General features: G+C 36.2%; 1 protein-coding gene across 6 annotated transcripts in view; it reads right to left on the bottom strand.

Annotated features, from left to right (window-relative positions):
- The window catches only part of Fas2 (neural cell adhesion molecule fasciclin 2), a 321,060-nt gene that overhangs the window by 82,217 nt on the left and 215,031 nt on the right, over positions 1 to 23,812 (bottom strand). For all 6 annotated transcript variants that reach the window (XM_090412742.1, XM_090412741.1, XM_090412743.1 and 3 more), the window contains exon 10: positions 12,090 to 12,195. In XM_090412742.1, coding sequence (XP_090268868.1) covers positions 12,090 to 12,195 — 106 coding nt within the window. The remainder of the gene's footprint in view (positions 1 to 12,089; positions 12,196 to 23,812) is intronic.

Below are 23,812 nucleotides of genomic sequence, written 5' to 3'. Positions count from 1 at the left end.
GAATCTCAGAAGCCTCATGTTGATCATGACTTTCTGCATTGAAAAGTCTTGAAAAGCAGGAAATGATTGGCATATCTGGAAATCTTGTTTCTAGGTGTTTAATAACTGTGTCTATATATTTATCATATATTGTTGTCTTAAACGTAATAACATTAGAATCTGAATAATCAATGTGAAGGTCTGACCATTCACCTGAAAGATGCTGATGAAATTTTGAAAATGACTGCCAGGAGTGTCTTTCAATTCCATGATGGATAGTTTTCTGGCTTCAAAGGCTGGCTGGCTCTATTTCAGTTAAGTCAACATCCTGCCTATGCCATGATCTAAATTCCATCTCCTTTTCCAGTAGAAATAACAGATAGATCCAGTGTCCTTAAAACAGATGAAATTTTCAATCTGCGTTTTCTCGAACATTCCTATAGCACGTCAATATTTTTTTTTATTTACTGTCTTAACTCCTCCACTTTAAAGGCTCACAATTCTATGATTCCTTTTTCGGAATCATTTATTAATATGCTCCCTGACTGTCACATAAAAACTTAATTTCCTAAGAACAAAATTTTGCCGGCCTGTGTTCTTAAACTTCCATAATGTTGGTCGAGCCTCTGCTACTAATGGCTCACAAAAAGTTAAGCAAGTTTGAGCGCGATAATAGTTCGATGCTGTTGGCAGACTCTCCCTCGATGAGTCTTTGGACTCCCTGGAGGTAACATAATAATAATAATTAGCTATCTTTTATTTATCTTCTGTTCTCTGAAACCGAACATTGAAAATCAAAACTGATACTGAACGCTCTCCTTGTCAGCTGTCAATCACCCATCAAACTCCTCGGCAAGCATGCGCACTCCATGAAAGTGACAAGCAAGAAGTTATTTATAATTGCTGGCATGTCGTCTCCGTTAGCGTTACAAGAATGTCTTTACAAAACATGGCATTTAATAATTTAAAATACTGAACGCTCTCCTTGTCAGCTGTCAATCACCCATCAAACTCCTCGGCGAGCATGCGCACTCCATGAAAGTGACAAGCAAGAAGTTATTTATAATTGCTGACATGTCGTCTCCGTTAGCGTTACAAGAATGTCTTTACAAAACACGGCATTTAATAATTTAAAATACTGAACGCTCTCCTTGTCAGCTGTCAATCACCCATCAAACTCCTCGGCGAGCATGCGCACTCCATGAAAGTGACAAGCAAGAAGTTATTTATAATTGCTGACATGTCGTCTCCGTTAGCGTTACAAGAATGTCTTTACAAAACACGGCATTTAATAATTTAAAATCACAATAAAATTTCTGAAAGTAATACAACTATCTAAATCCGGTAAATACATAATTTTTTTTTATATGCTTCACACTTCATTTTGACAAAATAACATCAAAAATGTTCATATCGCAAGTGCTGACAATGCATGTTATGAAACCAAAACTAATAATGTACTAACATAAACAATTTATAAAAATATTCAGAATTTTAAATTATGACCATTTTTACAGGTGTGCATCAAACTGAATATCCGAAGCTCTTGAGATTGGCTTGCAATGCAAGAAATTGAGCTCTCACGAGTATCGAGACTCTCCGGTTCGATTTCTCATCACTATTAATTTAAAAATGTCTTAAATTATTTTTCCATTCTTGCTCATTATTTAGCCACGTCAATTCACATCATTAATTAGCTGGGCGGTCAGTAAAACCAGCCAGGCAAACCGCCCGGCTGGTTTTACTGATTTCAAAAGGTCCTGGGGAGAACATAAGGATTGCTCATTGAACAACTTGTTATAGCTTTACTTTTCAAAGTGCTAATGACTCCAAGTTTTTGTGAAGGGTGATAGTAAGAGCAAGCACACACACACACACACACACACACACACACACACACACACTGGCTGGTATGGGTGGGCTTGTGGCAGCAGTGAAGGATAGACTGCCTGGAGGAGGGGGATGTGCAGCAAGTGCATCTAGGAAAAGATAGTTAGTTTTGATTTTCAATGTCAATGGGAAATTGCATGCATTCAAGTTATTTGTTCAAGTAGCTGAGAAAGTGTTTTAAGTAAAGAATTCTAGAGAGTGTTGCTCAAAATCTTCCACATAAAAGTTAGCAACAAGGGGGGAATAATGGAGTGCAAACCTCCCACAGAGGAATACTCTTATGTTTGGTGCATGTGATGTTAACATTCACACCAACAGTTTACATAATTTCTTTCACAAACACAAAGCAAATAGATGTTGGATGCATGCAATACTAAACTTCCCAATATATGGAAAAAATACCTGTACACATGGAATGCTTAAGCAAAACTTGCATCACAAGGACAGGTAAGTGACAAAAACTTTCCATCTAAAGTGAGAGAAAATGTTCATTTGCTTCAACATGAACTCTGAATAGGCAGTGTGAAATGCACCAGTAACCATTCATATACCACAATGATGAATAAAATCCAATAGCTTCTCTGCTATGGTTGAATAAATAAATTAATAAAAAAAGAATAAATTAAACAAAATATGGAAAAATGACAGCATTTCAAAAAAGCCTCAAACTGAAACTCTACAAAACTTATTTAAGTTAAGGGATATTACAATCCATATTATTTCATAGCTGAATAAGAAACTCAAAGAGTTTCATGCCGAATACAGAAACTATATAAAGTTCGGCAAGTCCAAGCGTAAGCAAATACCTGGATATTGCAACAACTGACCCATTTGGTAATGCAACACTTAGGCAACTCATAGTAAGGGTAGAGCAAGCTCCGATTACTATTCTTGGTATTTACCCATAATGTGAAACCCAGCTCCTAGGAGTTGTATTACTGTTCTACATTATGAGAGCAGGTCACTACCCAGACTGGTTTCAACCTTTAGTGAGGTCTCATCAGCGAGTAGGTAGACCTAGTAATACCAAGTTTGTAGGGAACAGAACTTACATACCCTACTATGAGAATTGCCAAGAAGGTGTCCTAATAAATTATAAGAGCCAAACGGGTCAGTTGTTGCACTATCCAGGTATCTGCTTACGCTTGGACTCGCCGAACTTTATATAGTTTCTATATTCGGCATGAAACTCTGAGTTTCTTATTCAGCTATGAAACAATATGGAATGTAATATCCCTCAACTTAAGTTCATGTCGCCGAATCGAAGCCTTTGGCTCTTATAATTAATAATTTATTAGGATGCCTTCTTGACGATTCTCATAGTAGGGTATGTAAGTTCTGTTCCCTACAAACTTGGTATTACTAGGTCTACCTACTCACTGATGAGACCTCACTAAAGGTTGAAACCAGTCTGGGTAGTGACCTTCTCTCATAATGTAGAACAGTAATACAGCTCCTAGGAGCTGGGTTTCACATTATGGGTAAATACCAAGAATAGTGATCGGAGCTTGCTCCACCCTTACTATGAGTTGCCTCAGTGTTGCACTACCAAATGGGTCAGTTGTTGCACTATCCAGGTATTTGCATATGCTTGGACTCGCTGAACTTTATATAATTTCTATATTCGGCATGAAACAATATGGGATGTAATATCCCTTAACTTAAATAAATTCATGTCGCCGAATTGAAGCCTTTGGTTCTTATAATTAATAATCTATAAAACTATTATTATATCTACAGCAACATGTGGAGCTGAGACATGAAGACTCGATCAGAAAGATATGAGGAGTTAAGAAAGCAATAGGACTTCATGACATATCACCATGTGTCTTGAGGGAATGTTCCAGAAAGTTAGCATCAACCTTGGCCTACCTGTTTGACAAGAGTCTTGCAACAGCACAAGTCCCAAAGGAGAGGAAGGAAATCAAAATTGTGTTCCACTTCAAAGGTGGTGATAAGGCTAAGGCAACAAATTACAGGAAGATCTGTATATCTGAAGTTGAGGTATTGGAGAGGTTGGCAAGATAAAGAGTACAAACGTGGATAATGGTATTCTTTGTGTTTGTTGGCATGGATTTGTTAAAGGGGGAGGGGGTTAAAGGTTAAAGATGCATCATCATCATCAAATTCCTGCCATGTACCCTCAAGGGGTGTACAGGATATGACAGTACTACATGAAAAAATTACATCATTACTAACTTCCTATCTACAATTTTCCTCCAAATCAGTCTGTTACTTGTCAAGACTCCAACATTATCAGATCTTATATTTCTATCGTCTAAGGCACTTTGTACCATATCAATCCACCTATATCTTGGTCTTCCTCTGGGTCGTTTTCCTGCAAACCTGGCAGAGAACACTTGTTTTGCTAATCTTTCCTCTCCCATTCTATTTAAGTGACCATACCATCTGAGATTAGCTCTGCTAAAGCATTCCTGGATGCTGACAATGTCAAGTTCTTTCCTAATATCCTCATTTTTAATATGATATTGCCATTGATGCCATCTGTTCACACCTCTAATCTTTCTCAGGACTCTCATATCTGCGGTCTCTAGTCTTTGGTCAAGTGTTTTACTTCTGACCCAGCTCTCAGATCCATAAGTTAAAATTGGTTTGAACACAGTCTTGTATACAGCTAATTTAGTGTTCCGACTAATTTCTTTCTTATTCCATATGAATTTATTCAATTGACTTCCCACGATACCAGCTTTGCTGATTCTGTTGTCTATTTCTATATTTAGTTTACCATCTTCAGTAAAAATTGTGCCTAAGTAGCTGAAATGTTTTACTTGTTCCACAGGTTCTCCATTCACAACACAGTTGACATTTTTAATGATTCTGCCAATTTTCATTGTCTTTGTCTTTTTATTGCTGATCTTCATACATATCTATTACAACAGCTATTCAATTTAGTCAGAGAATCTTGCAGACTTGTAGCGGATTTATTTAGAAGTATAACATCATCCACATAAAGCAAAGAGCTGACATTAACATATCCAATTTTGATATCAGGTTTAATACCACATTCCTTCATAATGTGATCCATATAGATAATGAATAACAGAGGGGATAATGTACATCCTTGTCTCACACCAGATTTAACATTAAACCATCTTCCTGTACTTCCTTCAATTCTAACTGCTGACTCACAACTCAAATAAAGACTAAGTATTGCTTGATATAATGCCCCATTGACACCATATAACTGCAGCGTATTGAATAGCTTCTCTCTTGGCACCTTGTCATATGCCTTTTCCAAATCGACAAAACTTAAATACAGATCTTTGTTATATTCCCATGCTTTCTCGACTATTTGTCGTAAAGTGAAGATCTGATCCTGACAGCCTCTATTTGGCCTGAATCCAGCTTGTTCTTCACCAAGTTTTTCTTCCACAATTCTTCTCAACCGTTTCTCAAGTATACTTGCATAGATCTTGCCAGGAACACTCAGTAGGGAAATACCTCTGTAATTCTCACATTCAGTTTTATTTCTCTTTTTATATATGGGTACTATGAGAGCTCTACTCCAATCATCGGGAATTCGTCCCTCTGTCCAGGCTTTCTGAACTATGCAGTGCAGCCACTGTAAGACTCTTATACCACCATACTTCAGCATTTCTGGTCGAATATCATCTACTCCTGCTGCCTTTCCACATTTCAAGCCTTTGATGGCTTTTTCTACTTCAAGTATGGATATATATTCCTGACTGCATGCCTGTTGAGTGTTTTTTTACCATTGTGCTGTCATCACTGCTTGTTTCATTCAGCAGTTTTTCAAAGTAATTACTCCATACTTCAAGGATATCTTTTTCTCCTGTTTTCATTTCACCTTTATCATCTCTAATTCCTTTTACAGCACTCTTTCCTCCATTCCTAAGCTTCTTCAACAACCTCCAGAATATTTTGCCACCTTCTTGATATTTATTTTCTATATTCTTGCCAAAGTCCTCCCATGACTTTTGTTTAGCTAGTTTTACACACTGTTTAGCTTTCTTACATTTGTCTCTGTATTCTGTAAGAGTAAAAGCTGACTTATTTGCTAGGAACTTTTGATATGCTTTCTTCTTTTCCTTCACTGCCTCTTTAACTTCCTGTGTCCACCAGGGAGTTCTGATTTTTTTATCCTTGCACACAACCTCACCACATGTCTCTCTGGCAGAATCAATCAATGTTTCCTTCAGAGTTTGCCACTGAATCTCCAAGGTTTGATTCCTGTTCTCAAACTCTTTCATTTTCTTTTCAATAATATTTCTGTATTTTAGTCTACAGTTCACATCTGAGAGCTGCTCAACTTTTATTCGCTTTAAAACTTTCTTACATGTTATTCTTTTCAATATGAAATTCAATTTTATCCTGCTCAGGACTAAATAGTGATCACTTCCAATTTCAAATCCTCTGTACACTCTGGTGTCCTGCACCAGGGAGAAAACATCACTATCAACAATAACATAGTCAATGAGACTTTTCTTATTCCTTGCCTCTTCTCTCCATGTGAATTTGTGCACATTTTTATGTTGGAACATGGTGTTAGTAATAACCAGTCCATGTCCTGAGCAGAAATCCAACAGATATTTGCCATTATTATTAGCTTTGCTCTTTTCTCCAAATTTTCCCAAAATATTTTTGTATGTCTCACAATCATTTCCTACTCTACTATTTAGATCCCCAACAAGGACCAACTTTTCCTTTTTCATTGTGTCAGTTGCTTTTTCTAAAGCCTCAAAAAATTCCTCCACTTCTACCTTAGTAGAACCTTCTGTGGGACCATAGGCACAAATAAGTCTCATTGTCCAGTTCCCCATTCTCATATTTGCCCACATTACTCTACTTGAGACTGACTGCCATTCAAGAAGATTAGCCTCGTATTTTGTGTTGAATACTATGGCTACTCCTTTTCCTTGATTGTCATTGCCTGAATATAACATTTTGTATTTATTGCTCAGAAAGATCTCACCAGTTTTGGTCTTTTTTGTTTCAGTCACCCCTATTATGTCGATCTGGTACTTATCTAATTCCTCAGCTAGCTCCATTTCTTTGCCATTCAGGCTTCTTACGTTGATAGTACCGATCTTTAACTCTGGTGATGTTGAGTTGGGGTTTGTTTTCAGATTTGTTCCAGTTCGCTGTTCGCCCTGGTTCCCTGGCGAAAACAACGGGGGCCTTGTTTAACCGGGCGACGCCCCAGCCGGCATGAAATTTTGTCATGTTGTACCATTATTTTTTATTTTGGTTTAACCAATAAGAATACAATTTGGTCGGCTAAATCCCAAATTGCCAGCCAATCCTCGTTCGTTCAGTATCAAAGTAGATACCCAACAGGGTGCACCACGAGAAGGTGAGGATTGGACATTAGGTCAGAAGCCCTGGTCGGTTCTCCGCATTCCTTTAAAGGCTATGTGGAGGTCTCCTCTCAGTTATACAGCTTTGACCCTTAAATTTTGCAAAGGCTTTTAATAGACTGCCACATCCCAATTTGTTACTAAACTGAAGCAGATTAGTAAATATATGAAATATATTGTGAGATTGGATGATAGACTAGTGAGTTAGATAGATGAATGGCTATCAGATAGGCAGTACCGTCTGATAGGGTGTAGCATAGAGACAGCGTGCCTCGCGGCACAGCTTAATAAAGGCACTTGTTCAGCTGTATTGCAGTAAGCGCTGTCACTAAGCTAACAATTCCTGTTAGCCTAGCAAGTGTGGAAAGAAGTTTTTCCAAGCTTAAACTGATTAAAAATTATTTGCGAACAGCAATGACCCAAGAAAGATTGGTTGGTCTAGCAACTACAGGTAACTCTCGTATAAAGTGGTACTTATACAACGCGATTTCGATATAACATGGTACTGATACAATGCGGTTTTGGTATATCACGGTGTACAAATTATAGTAACCCTTTATCTTTTCATATATTTTTCACCAAGCGACTTAAAAATCAAATTGGATCTTCGTTAAATTTGTGTCTATTCATATTGCACATGTAGTTAGAAGCAGAAAATTTATATTAGGAGAAATATCCTTTAGCACACATGTACATCAATTGTTTATCGTATAAAGTGTTTGTTGTTGAAAATTGTCTACATTTTCTGCCAGAAAAGCGCATTAAAAATCATAAGTGTGTTAATCTCAAGCTAAGCACTTTATTTTATGGTGAATTGCATACATAATTAATATGTAATGCTTTTTTTTATGTAAAAATTTATTTTTATAGTAATGGCCACTAAAATTGCAATGAAAGGAAAAACCAACATTGAAGAGAAAATTTATTTCTCTCGAAGAAAAAATTTAAATCTTGGATCGGTTGACAAATGGAGAATCAACAATTCGAACAATCAAACAAAAATGAACATAAAATCCGAGAAAGTTGCTGGGTCAACTGCAAGTGCAAAGTTGTTCGTGTACGCGATATTCTAATGGAAAAAATGAAGAAATCTCTAATGATTTGGATAGAAGATTGCACTCAAAAGAAAATTCCTTTGGAGAGAAATCTTATTAAACAAAAAACTCTCAAAGTTTATAAACATTTAAAAGAACTTGATCAAGATTCTTCAGAAGAAAGCTCTCAGCATGGATGGATTTTGTGCCAGTAAGTGTTGATTCAAAAACTTTAAAACGCTGTTTTCTTTGCATAATCTTAAAATCCAGGGAGCATCAGCAAACGCAGAGCTGCCCGAAAATACCCAAGAGAACTTTTAAAAATCATTGAAGAAAGTAGTTATAGTGTAGACCAGGTGTTCAATGCAGATGAATCCGGGTTATATTGGAAAAAAGAATGCCAAAACGCACCTATATTTCGAAAAATGAAAGATCAGCTCCTGGATTCAAAGTTTCCAAAGATAGAATTACTTTACTGTTTTGTAGTAATGTGGGTGATTACATGACGAAACCAATGTTTATTAACCGATCCTCAAATCCTCGTGCTATGAAAGGACTCGACAATTTCACCCTACCTGTTTATTGGCGGGCTAACAAAAAAGGCATAGGTTACAGCTGGCATGTTTAAAAATTGGTTTTTCAAGTGTTTTGTACCCGATGTAGAAAGAACCAGCCGAAGTGTGCAATGAGAATTATACAAATAATGTCCAAGATATTTCAAGTGATGACGTCGTATGGACACTCTTAAATAAAGAACATCTACGAAATGTTATTTTTGAAGAGAGCGATGACGATTAAAATATGCACTTTATTTTATTTTGCCTAAAACATTTATGCATTATGTGCAATGAAGTTGACGTACAATTTGTAATTTTTATAAGTTTATAGTATGTATTTGTTTCATGGTTTGTGTTTTCTTAACTTACATGAATTACCTGAATTAAATAAAAATGTATTTTTTGTCGGATATGTCATTGTTGTTTATATAATTAAAAAAAAAAAAAACGCTTTCAGAACATAACCCTACTTTTTCTATGTGATCTGAGTCTCACATAATGTGATTTATATAATGCGCCATTTCTATGGAACCTAACATCTACGTTATACGAAGGTTACCTGTAAACCTCGTATAACGATGGAGGTGGATATAGCTTATAATTTAAATTTAGAAGAGCTTATAAACAGTGTTCTATTGCATGATATCCCTGTAGAGCAAACCTTTAATTAATATTATGTAATCGTTTGTAGATAGGAAGTTGGTAACGGTTAAGCTTTTCATACAGTACTATCATATCCTGTACGTCCCTTAAAGGTACATATCATGAATTTGACGATGTAATCGTTTTGCATTAATGTTTCTCTTGTAATAACAAAATAGCAATTGGAGAATTTCTTATATTTTTGTCTTATAATCTGTGAGGGGCGATATTTAATTGATTGCCTCAGGATATGATCTAATCTGGTGATGGCCCTGCAGATGGGTATCATCAAGTTGTGTATTCAAGGGCACTTCTCAAAAGAGGAAAGTCCCTAGTTGTGTTCGGCAAGGGTCAGTTTTGGAACCATTCCTATTTAATCTGTATTTAATGATACTGGGATAGGTTTAACTAATGATATACAACTGTTTGCAGATGATGCCAACTAAGAAAACTGATGAGGAATCAAGCATACATTGTGGCCTTACAGGAGAACTTGAATATATTGTATAAGTAGACAACAGTATGGAACTGTCAATTCAGTATTGCCAAGTGCAAGGTTTTGAAATTTGGTACACAACAATGAGATGCAAAGTATACACTTGGCAGGGAAATTCTGGAGGAAGTGGAGGAAATAAGAGACCTTGGGGTAATGGTGAACAAGGATCTGAAATTCAAAGGTCATACTACACAAGTTGTGAAGACATCACATCAGATTATGGCAATGATGCAGAAGACCTTAACTTGTAAAAATAAAAGGCTCTGGTTTCATTCCATAAGGCCTTGGTCAGGTCTCATATGGATTATTGTGCACAGATTTGGTCTCCTGGTTTTCATAGTGAACAAATATGTTGGAAGACGAAGGTTGTAACCAATCTTTGGGATTTGTATGCAACAGTGTTTGTCCACCACAATGAGTCTTTAGACTCCATGGAGATCTGGTGGTGTTAATAATAATAAATACAGAAAATCAGAGCATTCGAAATGAAATGCTTAACAATGACTCGCTGGTCAGAACACAAAACAAATGAACAAGTCAAACACCAATTAGACCACTGCTGAGAAGATATAGATATAATTCTTAAACAGCAATTAAGATGGTTTGGACACTCCAGAGAATGTCCTCTCAGATTACCAAATATAGCCTTGAATGGAATCACAGGAGGAAGATGTTAGTCTTTGAAGGAAAGGTCATAATTAAACTTCAGAGAGATGTCAGAAGTGGCCAGGGATAGAGCCAGATGGCTCTATCCCTGGCACCATTATTGGCAAATAGTTAGAATAATATGCTTTCCACTTGGACTTGTAAAATTCAGCTAGAGAGAAAGTTTTCAATAAAAACAGGAAGATGTCACATGAGAGTTAGGTTACAGAAGTCTTAACACATCTCCAGGTTGTCAAGCATTTTTCCATTCAAAATAAACTAAATGTTCATATTTAAAAAATGAGGGATTTAGTGGTAAGCAGTCTGTGAAAGTTGGCTGATAGGTAGAAAAGAGAGAGTATGATATGAAGCACTTAAATTACTAAAAGGATTTTTGTAGAATTAATGCAGGGGAAATATTTTAGCACTTGGCTAATGGGTTATAACAAGGAGTTATTCCCAGAATTGACATTCTTTGCCTGAAGAGTGATAAGAGAATGGGTTGCCAGAATCTGCTGTAAGTGCCATCAGTCAATGGTATTTATAAGGAAAAGGTACAACAGATAATATGTGGAACAGACCTCCCAGGATGAGGTTTTGGACTCCATAGAGGTCCTGAGGAATAATAATTAAAATGACTGAATTGTGTTGAACATTAGTGTTTAATTTTATTTTTATAGCAGAACAAAAAAAGAAGACAAATGCGAAAGAGGGAACAGCTATGAGTATGAATATGTAACAATCAAGCTATTGAGATTTTTTTTGGTGGGGGGGAGAGATCACATGTTACATGTATTGGTTTGGTGGGGAGAAAAAAAGTTAAGGAAAATCATTCTATCACTGTATGAAACTAGATAACTCGTACTTCAGTTGAAAAGACCTTATAAAAAGGTTCTTCACACCCTACACAAGATCAGAATCCATGTCTTTTCTATCCAAATTCACCCCCCCCCTACATTGGTTATAGTATATGGCTCATACTAACTATTGATACCTGCTAAGAACTGAGCAAGTTCAGGTTGCAATTTGTTTTTTTCTGGGTGCTCCAGTTCTAACTTGAAAGAACAGCTGTTGCAATATAATGATTTATAGAGCACACGACAGGAAATGGACAAACCAAAGGCAATTAACCTCCTGACAAAGTCTGCCTTAGCCAAAGAGCATATCCACTCTCCCAACAGTGTATTTGATCTAACAGTTCTGCATGGATGTTTTTGAAAGTCTTTTGATAACAGATAATTTATCACATGGTATGAAACCACACCATGCTTATCATAGGTCTAACATGGCTTGAAAAATTTTAATGTCTAGCCTCTATTGCATGCTTTTGGATTATGTAGTGTAGCATGAAGTGGAGACTGATATGGGTTTCATCTTTTCATTGGTGAACTTCACAAAAAAATACGCTTTGATTATCCCAATTTCAGTCTTTCAATTTCAACATGGTATTGAGACCTCATTCCACTGTCCAATCCAAATTCACAAAATAAAAATTAAATCAACTTACGTGCTTCTTCCAAGAGAATTGAAATTTCATTTCCTCCAATATTGTTTTGAGCTTTACAGGTATAGTTCCCATATATGTCTCTGTCATTCTGTTCTTTAGGCCTTATCTGAAATTAAATAATAGAATTTTTACAATTTTTATGATTAATAGTATATTAAATGTTATTACAAAATGCTATAAAATATTACATCTTTGGTAATGATATAAGAAGAAACAATGCTAAAGAATGATGATATACAAACCTGTATCCAGTGAAAATTTTTTTATATAAACTTCCATCCACAAAAGGTTAAAGATCAAGAATGCTACAAGTAAATTAAGCACTGGGCATTCATTGCAAGTTCTTCTGCCTCTATCCCCCCCCACCCACCCACATGGTAACTATGTACAAACGGAATCAGAAAAGAGTACCTTCATAAAAGGGACTGGATAAGGGTAACCAATTGGTGCACAAATTTCCTTGAACTTACAAGATGGCCTATAACAAAGATTTGTCACTGTCTGGAAAAACAAAATACATTTATCACTGCAACTATGGACGATGAACATAGCATATGGAATCAGCAGCTGCTATTAAAAACTAAACAGCCTAAATATCACAATGTGAAACTCCAAAGTTAAAGCCGTAATTTTAAGGTCACCAATAAGCACCCAAAGAGGATACCCTTTCTAGTACTCCCAATGATATCTGTCAAAATAAATTGTTAAAACTGTCACTCTTAAGATCTCTTTAATAAGATTTATATACTGGAGGGGAGGTCTACAGTTCACATTTGAAAGCTGCTCAACTGTGCTTTAAAAAAGTTGAAATAAAAAAATTACATTCAATGAGAACAATGTGGATGATTAAACTCCACTGAAAGTTGTTGCATATCAATTTTGATGTTTGCCATTAAAAGCCTAAATAAATGTTCAAGAGTAGGCAATTAATACTGTTCCTTCTTGCATATATATATACATGCACTTGCAAATAATTTTTAATCCTAGATCTCTCATGTTTGGGTATTTCTCGGTGAAAAAGAAGGATCCATTTGAAAAATGAGGTTTTATGCTTTCAATATCAAATTCAATGGATTGCAATACAGATATGCTTGGTTTAAGTTAATCAAACTGTTTAATACTTGCCACCAAAATTCTGCTGAGGAACAAATATTTTAAAATCTATAGTTTTGCCTAAGTATTATCAATTCAATCAAAATCTCCCTGCAGGATTTGATTTTAATGGCAGCTTGTTACAAAAACCATCTACATGACTAAAGATTACACATATTTTGGTCTTTCTCTTGCAGAGAAATATTTAACACAATTCAACTGCTGTACGATATCAGTTAGGATACATAGTGAGTTAAGTGACATCATGACTTTGTTAGATCATATCTCATTCTATTTTTTCCAATAAAAAGAAAGTTACTAACAAAATCTGAAAACTTTCACTGAACATTTTCTAGCACTCAACCATGATCTGATTGTGCAGAAGCAAATCGCCATATCTGACATCAAGCTATCTTAGTGTTTTGAATTTTCTATTCATAAGAGCACTGTTTCTGTTCTTAATTAAATTTGTTATTTTTACTACTACTGTGTTAGATTAGTCCCAGCAAAGACACAATGCTCATTGATGTATACATTTGAGATTTGATTTCATTTCTTTTCAACAAACCAACAACTCCACCATTGTCTGGTCATGCCATATGTCAAGCTGCAAGTAGGCATTCACTGACTGCCTACTTGCAGCTTGAACATAGCTTTTCAGTCTCTTATAAGAGATAAATGTATGCTATAAGAGCTGTTTAGACAATGTAAATTTCACATGTTTCTAAAGACAAGGAATCTGCCCTTACGTACAATTTGACTTATTTTATAGAGGACTCTGTAATCAGAGATGGCATGTACAGCAAGGCCATATTATTCAGGTTCAGAAACTTTGAAATTTGAGGACACAATACCAAGACTAGCAGTAACCATTGAAAAAATTCAAATATTATTTATAATGGTCTTTTTTCCCTCCAAAACACAGGATGGAAGATTCTCACTATTTTTGTATCAGTTAAACAAAAGAGTAACATTATTAATGTTGCTTTAGTTGCCCATTATGCATAGGATTTAGTCAAATAATATGTTTCAAAACTACTTCAATTCATAATGGGAGATTCTGGAAAATGGGAGACTTCACTGCAAATATTTGTGTTAAGTGTAAAGATTTCTACAGAGAAATCTTTAATTTCTGCGAATGTGGTTGATTTCTAAGATTATGCATAAAAAAAAAATTTAGAACAAACAAGTAACCTTTACAGAATTGGCATACAATTAAAAGCAAAATTAAAAAATAGCATAAAAGTAAAAAAAAAAAAAAAAAAAAAAAACTGACAGCTAAGCATAATTAGATTTTAATTAGAATTTAACAGGAAGAAACTGATTCTGACATTGCTTTACTAGGTAGATACAATATTTATGTACAGTAAATGATTAATTTTCCAACCCATCAGTTGGTCTTTTTTTTTTTCTAATGATTAAAAAGAGGAAAAAAAATAGTATGGAAGTCATTTCGTCCTGCTGTTAAACAATGATTATATGATAAAAGTACTAAAAAATAGAAAATATATTTTATAGATTTGGACTAATATCTAAAATATGTAAAATTATTGTTGCGCTGAATATATTATAAGGAACTACATGTTCATCATCATCAAATTCCTGACATGTAGCCTCAAGGGGTGTACAGGATATGATAGTACTACATGAAAAATTTACATCATTACTAACTTCCTATCTACAATTTTCCTCCAAATCAGTCTGTTACTTGTCAAGACTCCAACATTATCAGATCTTATATTTCTATCGTCTAAGGCACTTTGTACCATATGAATCCACCTATATCTTGGTCTACCTCTGGGTCGTTTTCCTGCCAACCTGGCAGAGAACACTTGTTTTGCAAATCTTTCCTCGCCCGTTCTGTTTAAGTGACCGTACCACATGAGATTAGCTCTGCTAACGCATTCCTGGATGCTGACAATGTCAAGTTCTTTCCTAATATTCTCGTTTTTAATATGATATTGCCATTGATGCCATCTGTTCACATCTCTAATCTTTCTCAAGACTCTCATATCTATGGTCTCTAGTCTTTGGTCAAATGTTTTACTTCTGACCCAGCTCTCAGATCCTTAAGTTAAAACTGGTTTGAACACTGTCTTATATACCGACTTCGTACCATACCAGCTTTGTTGATTCTGTTGTGTATTTCCATATTTAATTTACCATCTTCACTAAAATTCATGTCAAAGTAGCTGAAATGTTTTAATTGTTCCACAGGTTCCCCGTTCACAACACAGTTGACATTTTCAACAATTCAACCTATTTTCAATGTCTTTGTCATTTTAATGCTGACCTTCATACCATATCTATTACAACAGTTATTGAATTAGTCAGGGAATCTTGCAAACTTGTAGTGAATTTATTTAGAAGTATAACATCATCCGCATAAAGCAAAGAGCTGACATTAACATCTCCAATTCTGATATCGTGTTTAATATCACTTTCCTTCATAATGCGATCCATATAGATAATGAATAACAGAGGGAACAATGTACATCTTTGTCTCACACCAGATTTAACATTAAACCATCTTTCTCTACTTCCTTCAATTCTAACTGCTGACTTACAACTCAAATAAAGACTAAGTATTGCTTGATATAATGCACCATTGACACCATATAACTGTAGCGTATTGAATAGCTTCTCTCTTGGCACCTTGTCATATGCCTTTTCCAGATCGACAAAACTTAAATACAGATCTTTGTTATATTCCCATGCTGTCTCAACTATTTGTCATAAAGTGAAGATTTGATCCTGACAGCCTCTATCTGACCTGAATCTTGTTCTTCACCAAGCTTTTCTTCTACAATTCTTTTGAACCGTTTCTCAAGTATACTTTTAGATCTTGCCAGGAACACTCAGTAGGGAAATACCTCTATAATTCTCGCATTCAGTTTTATTTCCCTTTTTATATATGGGTACAGCTCTACTCCAATTATCGGGAATTCGTCCCTCTGTCCAGGCTTTCTGAACTATGCAGTGCAGCCACTGTAAGACTTTTATACCACCGTACTTCACAGCATTTCTGGTCGAATATCATCTACTCCTGATGCCTTTCCACATCTCAAGCCTTTGATGGCTTTTTCTACTTCAAGTATGGATATATATTCCTGACTGCATGCCTGGTCAGTGTTATTTTATCACTGTGCTGTCATCACTGCTTGTTTCATTTAGCAAATTTTCAAAGTAATTAGTCCATACTTCAAGGATATCTTTTTCTCCTGTTTTCAGTTCACCTTTATCATCTCTAACTCCTTTTACAGCACTCTTTCCTCCATTTCTAAGCTTCTTCAACAACCTCCAGAATATCTTACCACCTTGATATTTATTTTCTATGTTCTTGCCAAAGTCCTACCATTACTTTTGTTTAGCTAGTTTTACACAGTGTTTCGCTTTCTTACACTTGTCTCTGTATTCTCTAAGAGCAAAAACTGACTTATTTGCCAGGAACTTTTAATATGCTTTCTTCTTTTCCTTCACTGCCTCTTTAACTTCCTGCGTCCACCATGGAGTTCTGATTTTTCTATCCTTGCAGACAACCTCACCACATGCATCTCTGGCTGAATCAATCAGCGTTTTCTTCAAGGCTTGCCACTGAATCTCCAAGGTTTGGTTCCTGTTCTCAAACTCTTTCATTTTTTCTTCAATCATGTTTGAGTATTTTAGTCTACAGTTCACATCTGAGAGCTGCTCAACTTTCATTCGCTTTAAAACTTTCTTACATGTTATTCTTTTCAATATGAAATTCAATTTTATCCTGCTCAAGACTAAATAGTGATCACTTCCAATTTCAAATCCTCTGTACACTCTGGTGTCCTGCACCAGGGAGAAAACATCACTATCAACAATAACATAGTCAATGAGACTTTTCTTATTTCTTGCCTCTTCCCTCCATTTGAATTTGTGCACATTTTTATATTGGAACATGGTGTTAGTAATAACCAAGTCCATGTCTTGAGCAGAAATCCAACAGGTATTTGCCATTATTATTAGCTTTGCTCTTTTCTCCAAATTTTCCCAAAATATTTTTGTATGTCTGACAATCATTTCCTACTTGCTATTTGGATCCCCAACAAGGACCAACTTTTCCTTTTTCATTGTGTCAGTTGCTTTTTCTAAAGCATCAAAAAATTTCTCCACTTCTACCTTAGTAGAACCTTCTGTGGGACCATAGGCACAAATAAGTCTCATTGTCCAATTCCCCATTCTGATATTTGCCCACATCACTCTACTTGAAACTGCCTGCCACTCAAGATGATTAGCCTCGTATTTTGTGTTGAATACTATGGCTGCTCCTTCTTTTCCTCGTCATTTCCTGAATATAACATTTTGTATTTATTGTTCAGAAAGATCTCACCAGTTTTTGTCTTTTTTTGTTTTAGTCACCCTTATTATGTCGATCTGGTACTTATCTAATTCCTCAGCTAGCTCCATTTGCTTTGCGATTCAGGCTTCTTATGTTGATAGTACCAATCTTTAATTCTGGTGATGTTGAGTTGGGATGTGCTTTCAGATTTGTTCCAGTAGCTGACTTTTCGCTGTTCGCCCTGGTTCCCTGGCAAAAACAACAGGGGCCTTGTTTATCTGGGCGATGCTCCAGCCGGCATGAAATTTTTTCATGTTGTACCATCATTTTCTATATTGGTTTAAGCCAATAAGAATACAATTTGGTCGGCTAAATCCCAAATTGCCAGCCCATCCTCGTTCGTTCAGTATCCAGGTAAATACCCAACAGGGTGCACCATGAGAAAGTGAGGATTGGATATTATGTCAGAAGCCCTAGTCGTTTCTCTGCATTCCTTTAAAGGCTATGTGGAGGTCTCCTCTCAGTTATACAGCTTTGACCCTTAAGCACCCTGGAACTACATGTTTCATGCTTTAAACAACATTGGCTCTGGAACAGCTATGAAAGTGTAGATCAGTGAATAACTTACACTTCTTATATTCATGTTATTTCAATTCTATCACATGCCTCACATCCATAGTTTTGTGGTCATAAAAACACATCATGGTAGAGAGGTTAAAACAAAAAACCAAAAAATAATTTATCTATCTTCAGGATGTAATACACCATTATTTTACAATTATTAAATATGCACTGGAAACAAATTTTCCAGGCCAAATACATTAAAAATGTATTTACTGCATTCTCATTTTAGTGTCACTTAACTTAGAATGAAACCGTTTACAATACTAAAAATGCATGATATTTTCTTACTAGAAAACACAATTTCTTACTATGGGAATTGAGAAATTCTGAAATTTGTTGTATTTTATCTGGCCATAAAAGTAAACTAGGCTGATATGGTATTTAAAAGTAAGAAAGTAAAATTTGCAAGTCTGCCATGGTATGATACAGGAGCAGAAATGAAGACCTATGACTGTGAAAGGGTTAGCATGCAGAAGGAATGGTGCGAAATTTGAGGAAAGCACTTACATAAGGTGGATGGTTTTCATTTAAAAGTATTGTTCAGTGAAATTTTGGAAGTGCAGAGTCAGGGAAATGAACATTGGGGAACACAGGTGAATGTGGGTCCAAGGCACCCTGAGGTAAGTAAGTGAGAGTGATGACATGATACTGAATGTAGCTCCCAGGTTCTTAACTTTATTTGGATAATCAACACAAGATGCAAGAAAGATTATGGGATGAAGGGGGTGGGGGGGGTGGAAGAGTACAATTTATGTATGCTAATACCAGAAGTATTTACAGAAGGGACGGGAGATTTTAGCATCAGTTAGCTCAAATTAGCCAAAAGTTATAGGCTGACCAAGGTCACAGGGATAAAATCCAAAGGATATAGTATTTTCAAAGGACAGAGAACTGAATGGGTGGAGGAGTTTTGCTAATGCAAAAGAGAGCAGAGTACATCAGGAGGGTAGTTCATTTGAGGCTGTGGCATGACAGAGACCAACAGGGTGAAATACATAGCTGGTTGCTGCTACAGGCTATGGGGGTATAAAGAGGAATGTAAGGGGCATGTATTGTCAAATTAGCACAATGGGTACAGGTCAAGTAACTATTATAGGAGACTGATGACAGACTTGAAGGAGAAATGTCCACAGGGAAAGAAATAAATGGAATTTATACAACTACTAAGAGTTAATTATTCTTAGATTTGGTCACAGCAGAGAACTCAGCAATAACTAATATAGCCATGTTGCTTCCATTTGGGGAAATAAAACCATGTGGTCTTCACTTATGGGAAATTATCAGACAAATTTTCTGGAGAGTCAGTCTGGTGTATGGCATCAGAATATGGAGGAAGATATTGACAATGCATGGGAGATAGTCAAGGCATTTGAAAAACAAGCTGTATCAGGCAGTATACTATCTGATACAGCTTTTTTTCAAATCCAGTCAGGAGGATAAATCAGACAGAAGTTAGATGGACAAATAGAATCATTAAGCAGAAATTGCAGAATAAGAAAAAGTTGTGGAAGGAGAATGAAAAAAGGATCAGCAAGCCAATGCCCTGTACAAGAAACAGGCAAGAAGGGTGACCTATATGGTAAGGAAGGCTAAAGCTGATTATGAAAGGAAGCCAGTCAATGAGGCCAAAAGAAATCCTAAAGAGGTCTTTTGCTACGTGTCAAGTAAAAGGAAGAAACACTAACAAATGATGATGGTAGGACGATAACAGAAGCAAATAAAATAGTTGAGTTACTGAATGGTCTTTTTTGATGGGTGTACAGGGAAATTGCAAAGCCAAATGTGACAATGACAGAGGAAAATATAGGTATATGAATTGGAAGTGCATAGGGTATTTGTAGAACCTTCATGCAAATGTGACCATAGGATTAGATGTATCCACCCATGTATTACAGCAAGAATGTGCAAGAGGAAAAGGCACCTCCTCTGTCAAAGCTGTTTAATTTAAGCCTCAGCTCTGAGATGCCAATGGAATGGAAAGTGCAAACTAGTTCCGCTACATAAAGCAAGCTCCAAGATAGAAGTTACAAATTATAAGTCAATCAGCATTACAGGAGTGGTAATTAAAATATTTGAGAAGTTGATAAAAGAATTCAGGACTGGGAGGACAGGAATATGATGTTTTATAAAAAAAAAAAAACATGGTTTTTGTAAAAGGTGTGTCTTGCCTTAATAATAATATGCTTACTTTTTATAACAAAGTAATACTTGAGTTGTATAAAGGAAATAGCTATTCAGTGATGCTGCTGAATGTTGCAAAGGCATTTGACAGGATTCCATAAGGAGCTCTTGCATCATCTGGAGCAAATGGGAATTGATACGAAAATGGTGATTTGGATTAGTGTGTGGTTGATGGACAGGTATCAAAAGACCAGTTTATGGAGGCGTCCAGAAGAAAGCATGTGACTAGTGATGTACCGCCCAGCTCAGTATTTAGTCTTCTGCTGCCCCTAATATGCAACATCAATGATACAGAACTTGAGAAGAAATATGCAATTTTCTGATGATGCAAAGTTGAAGGAACAATAGTCAGATGTAAAGATCGATCCTGCAGGATGACAAACAGGCTGGCAACATAGGCAAAAGCAAGTGACTGGCAGTTTGTTGCCCCCATTTAAGGCCTTGTGAGCCATCATCCAGTGATCCGAATGATGCAACACTTTGCAAGAATACATTATGTGTCACGCAGAAGCGATATCTGAGTATTTATTTATAATAAATAAATCTGAGGACATTTACCAGTCAGATCCTATGATCTGTTTAGTTACTGAGCAGGTATCAACAATATGATAAACAATTTTGTTGTGCCACAGCTACAGCCTATGCATAGATTCAGTTTTTTTTATATAGGATGGAGCCCCTCCACACATCAACCGATCCATGTAGAAGAACATTTCAAGGAAGCCAGAGTGATCAGCTGTATATTTCCAACTGCATGGCCACCTGATTCTGACTCTGGAGATTTCTCAAAGACAGGATTTATTGGATTCACCCTGATAACTTGCCAGTGCTGAAAGACAGCATAATACAGCATGTGCATAACATCGGTCTTGACCAGCTGCATTCTGTGGCATGCTGGGAAGGGCAGCACATTGAACAGTACAGCACATGAAAAAATGATGGAAGTGACTAAACACATGTTATTCTTGTGTTGCTTTTCTCCTTGATTGATTTAACCATTCAGTCATGTCCAACTTTTGGTAACTTTGTAGGCAAGTATTTCTTGTCTACAAAGTGTTCTGGTGATATTTTTACAGAGTAGTTCACCATTGCTTTCCCCAACCCTTCCACTTTATTGGCTTGGGACTGGCATATAGCTGATAAATCAGGCATATGGCTGGGCCATAAGTATTCATAGCTGTAATCCATGTGTGTACAGGTTTGCCTGTTCTGAGGAACAAAAAATTGAGTTTCCGGGGAAAAAATCGTCTACCTCCTACGTATGAGACCAGCTAACTCACCTTTAGTCAAAAGAGACCAGATAAAGGTTCCTCATGTCATGGCTGGGAATCAAACCCAGATCTTTCTGGCCAAAGGACTCCATTCCAACTGACTAAGCTACAGAGCCACTGCTTTTCTCCTCACACACACACACACACACACAGAAAAATTACATGCCCTAGTGGTCAATTTTGGAGCTACATTTCCCCTCCTTAGATAATGTTTCTGCATGCCACAATGTATTGCAACAAAGTTTCACAGCATTTGGATCACTGGGTGGCACTCCACAAGGCCTTAACACAGGGATACTTTATTTTGATCACCCTGTCCTTTGGGAAGAAGAAATTACAAACTGCATATTATATTGATGGAACCAACCTACAGGAAATTGATGAGGCCAGGGATTTGGGGACACTGTGTGACTGACTGGAAGTTGAAGCACAGAGGACATACTGCAGAAAGGTGACCATATTGGTACATCAGATAGTCTAAGTACATAAATTCTTCGTCTATTATGATCTCTTGTGCTTTTAAGAGTCAAAATTTTGCCAAAGAAATTGATTTCCATGCCGTCCTGTCCACGGCTTGTTTTGCTTCTTTCCAGTTAATTCCCTTCTTTTCCAATTTTTCATTAATTTCCTTTTGCCCACCTTTACTGGGTCTGCCTATGTTTCTTCAGTACATAAATTACATTCCATTATTTTTCTTTATAAGACCACATCTGGTCTACTAAACACAGATCTGTCATATGGGTTTCATGAGGATGAAGTGGTGGAGAGGATTCAGAAGCAAATGAGATAAAGGTTGTAGCACGTATATAGACTGCTTCATCAGAATAAATTGAAGGTCTGAACTTTCGAAACTAGCTGATTGGTGAAAAAGAGGGGACATGATAGAAGCATACGAGAGCTGTTAGAAAAAGTTTGGTAAAAAAGTTAAACATTTTTTTTTTTTTTTTTTTTAGAAAAAATCACCTTTATTTCTCAACATAAGTCTCCATTGAGGTCTCTACATTTGGTTCAGTGAGTTTCCAATTTTTTCATCCCATCTAAAAAGTAGGATTTGTCAAATTGTACAAAATTGTCATTGACAGCCTTATTGACATCCTTGTTCAAAGAAAAAATTTTTCCTACTGAGCCAAATTTTTACGTTTGGGGACAAGAAGTCACATGGAGCCAATTTGAACCTCAATTCTTGCAATTTTGCCATTGCTACAGCCGCTGTGTGGGACATGGCATTCTCTTGATGAAAGAGCACTTTTTTGTGTGCCAATCTTGACCATTTTTAATTCAGTTCTTTTAAACAGTCCAACAATGATGCATAATAGACTCCTGTTATTGTCTTACTCTTTTCCAAACAGTCTACCATGATAATTCCTTGGGAATCCCAAAAAACAGTGTCCATCACCTTCCCAGCTGACAAAACGGTCTATTTTTTCCAGTGCTCTTTCACCAGGCGCATCATTCACTATTTTGACTGCTGCTCGAACTCGTGTATGTAGTGGTGGATCCAAGTTTCGTCTATGGTCACAAATAGACAAAAAATTGTGCTTAAAAATCGCCAAACGCTGTGTTGAAATGTCTTTTTTCCATGTGTTTTTGATCAACAATCACGCACACAGCTTTTTCATGTGCAATTTTTCATGCAGGATATTATACACCCATTCAGTTGAGATGCCTACAATCTCAGCAATCTCGCACTTTTACTCGGCAGTCTTCCATAACGATACAATGGATTTTGTCAATCATTTTCTTTGTAGTGACCTCAGTCGGGTGTCCAGAGCGCACTTCATCTTTGGACTTACAACCATGTTTAAACTCATTTATCCAAAAATAAATAGTCTAATGTTTGGTGCAGAGTTCCCATGAACTGCATCTAACTTGGCTTTTATGTATGCAGCCATACACTTCTTCAAATAAGTGTTTTATCACTGCACAAAACTCGTTTTTCTCTATTTTTATGAAAAATACAAACACGGTCATTTTAAATGTTTGACAAACGAGAACTACGCATCGCACGTGGCTAACAATTTTGCCAGGGGTTACGAAAAAGATGTAAAAAGATATAAAAGTAGCTAAACAAAAGTCATGGGAAGACTAGTGAAAATATAGAATAAATATTTCAATAGCTTCCAGAAAATATTCTGGATGACATTGAAAAAAACTTAGAAATGGAAGAAAGTGTACTGTAAAAGGAATCAGAGATGAAAAATATAAAGACCTATGTTTATATTCAGATATATCTGAATATAAGGATGTTC

Source organism: Typopeltis vanoorti, chromosome 23 (assembly GCF_054136105.1).
Source record: "Typopeltis vanoorti isolate ZY-2024b chromosome 23, IOZ_Tvanoo_1.0, whole genome shotgun sequence".
In the NCBI taxonomy this organism is placed as follows: domain Eukaryota; kingdom Metazoa; phylum Arthropoda; class Arachnida; order Uropygi; family Thelyphonidae; genus Typopeltis; species Typopeltis vanoorti.
This window is presented reverse-complemented; position numbering and strand designations above follow the sequence as displayed.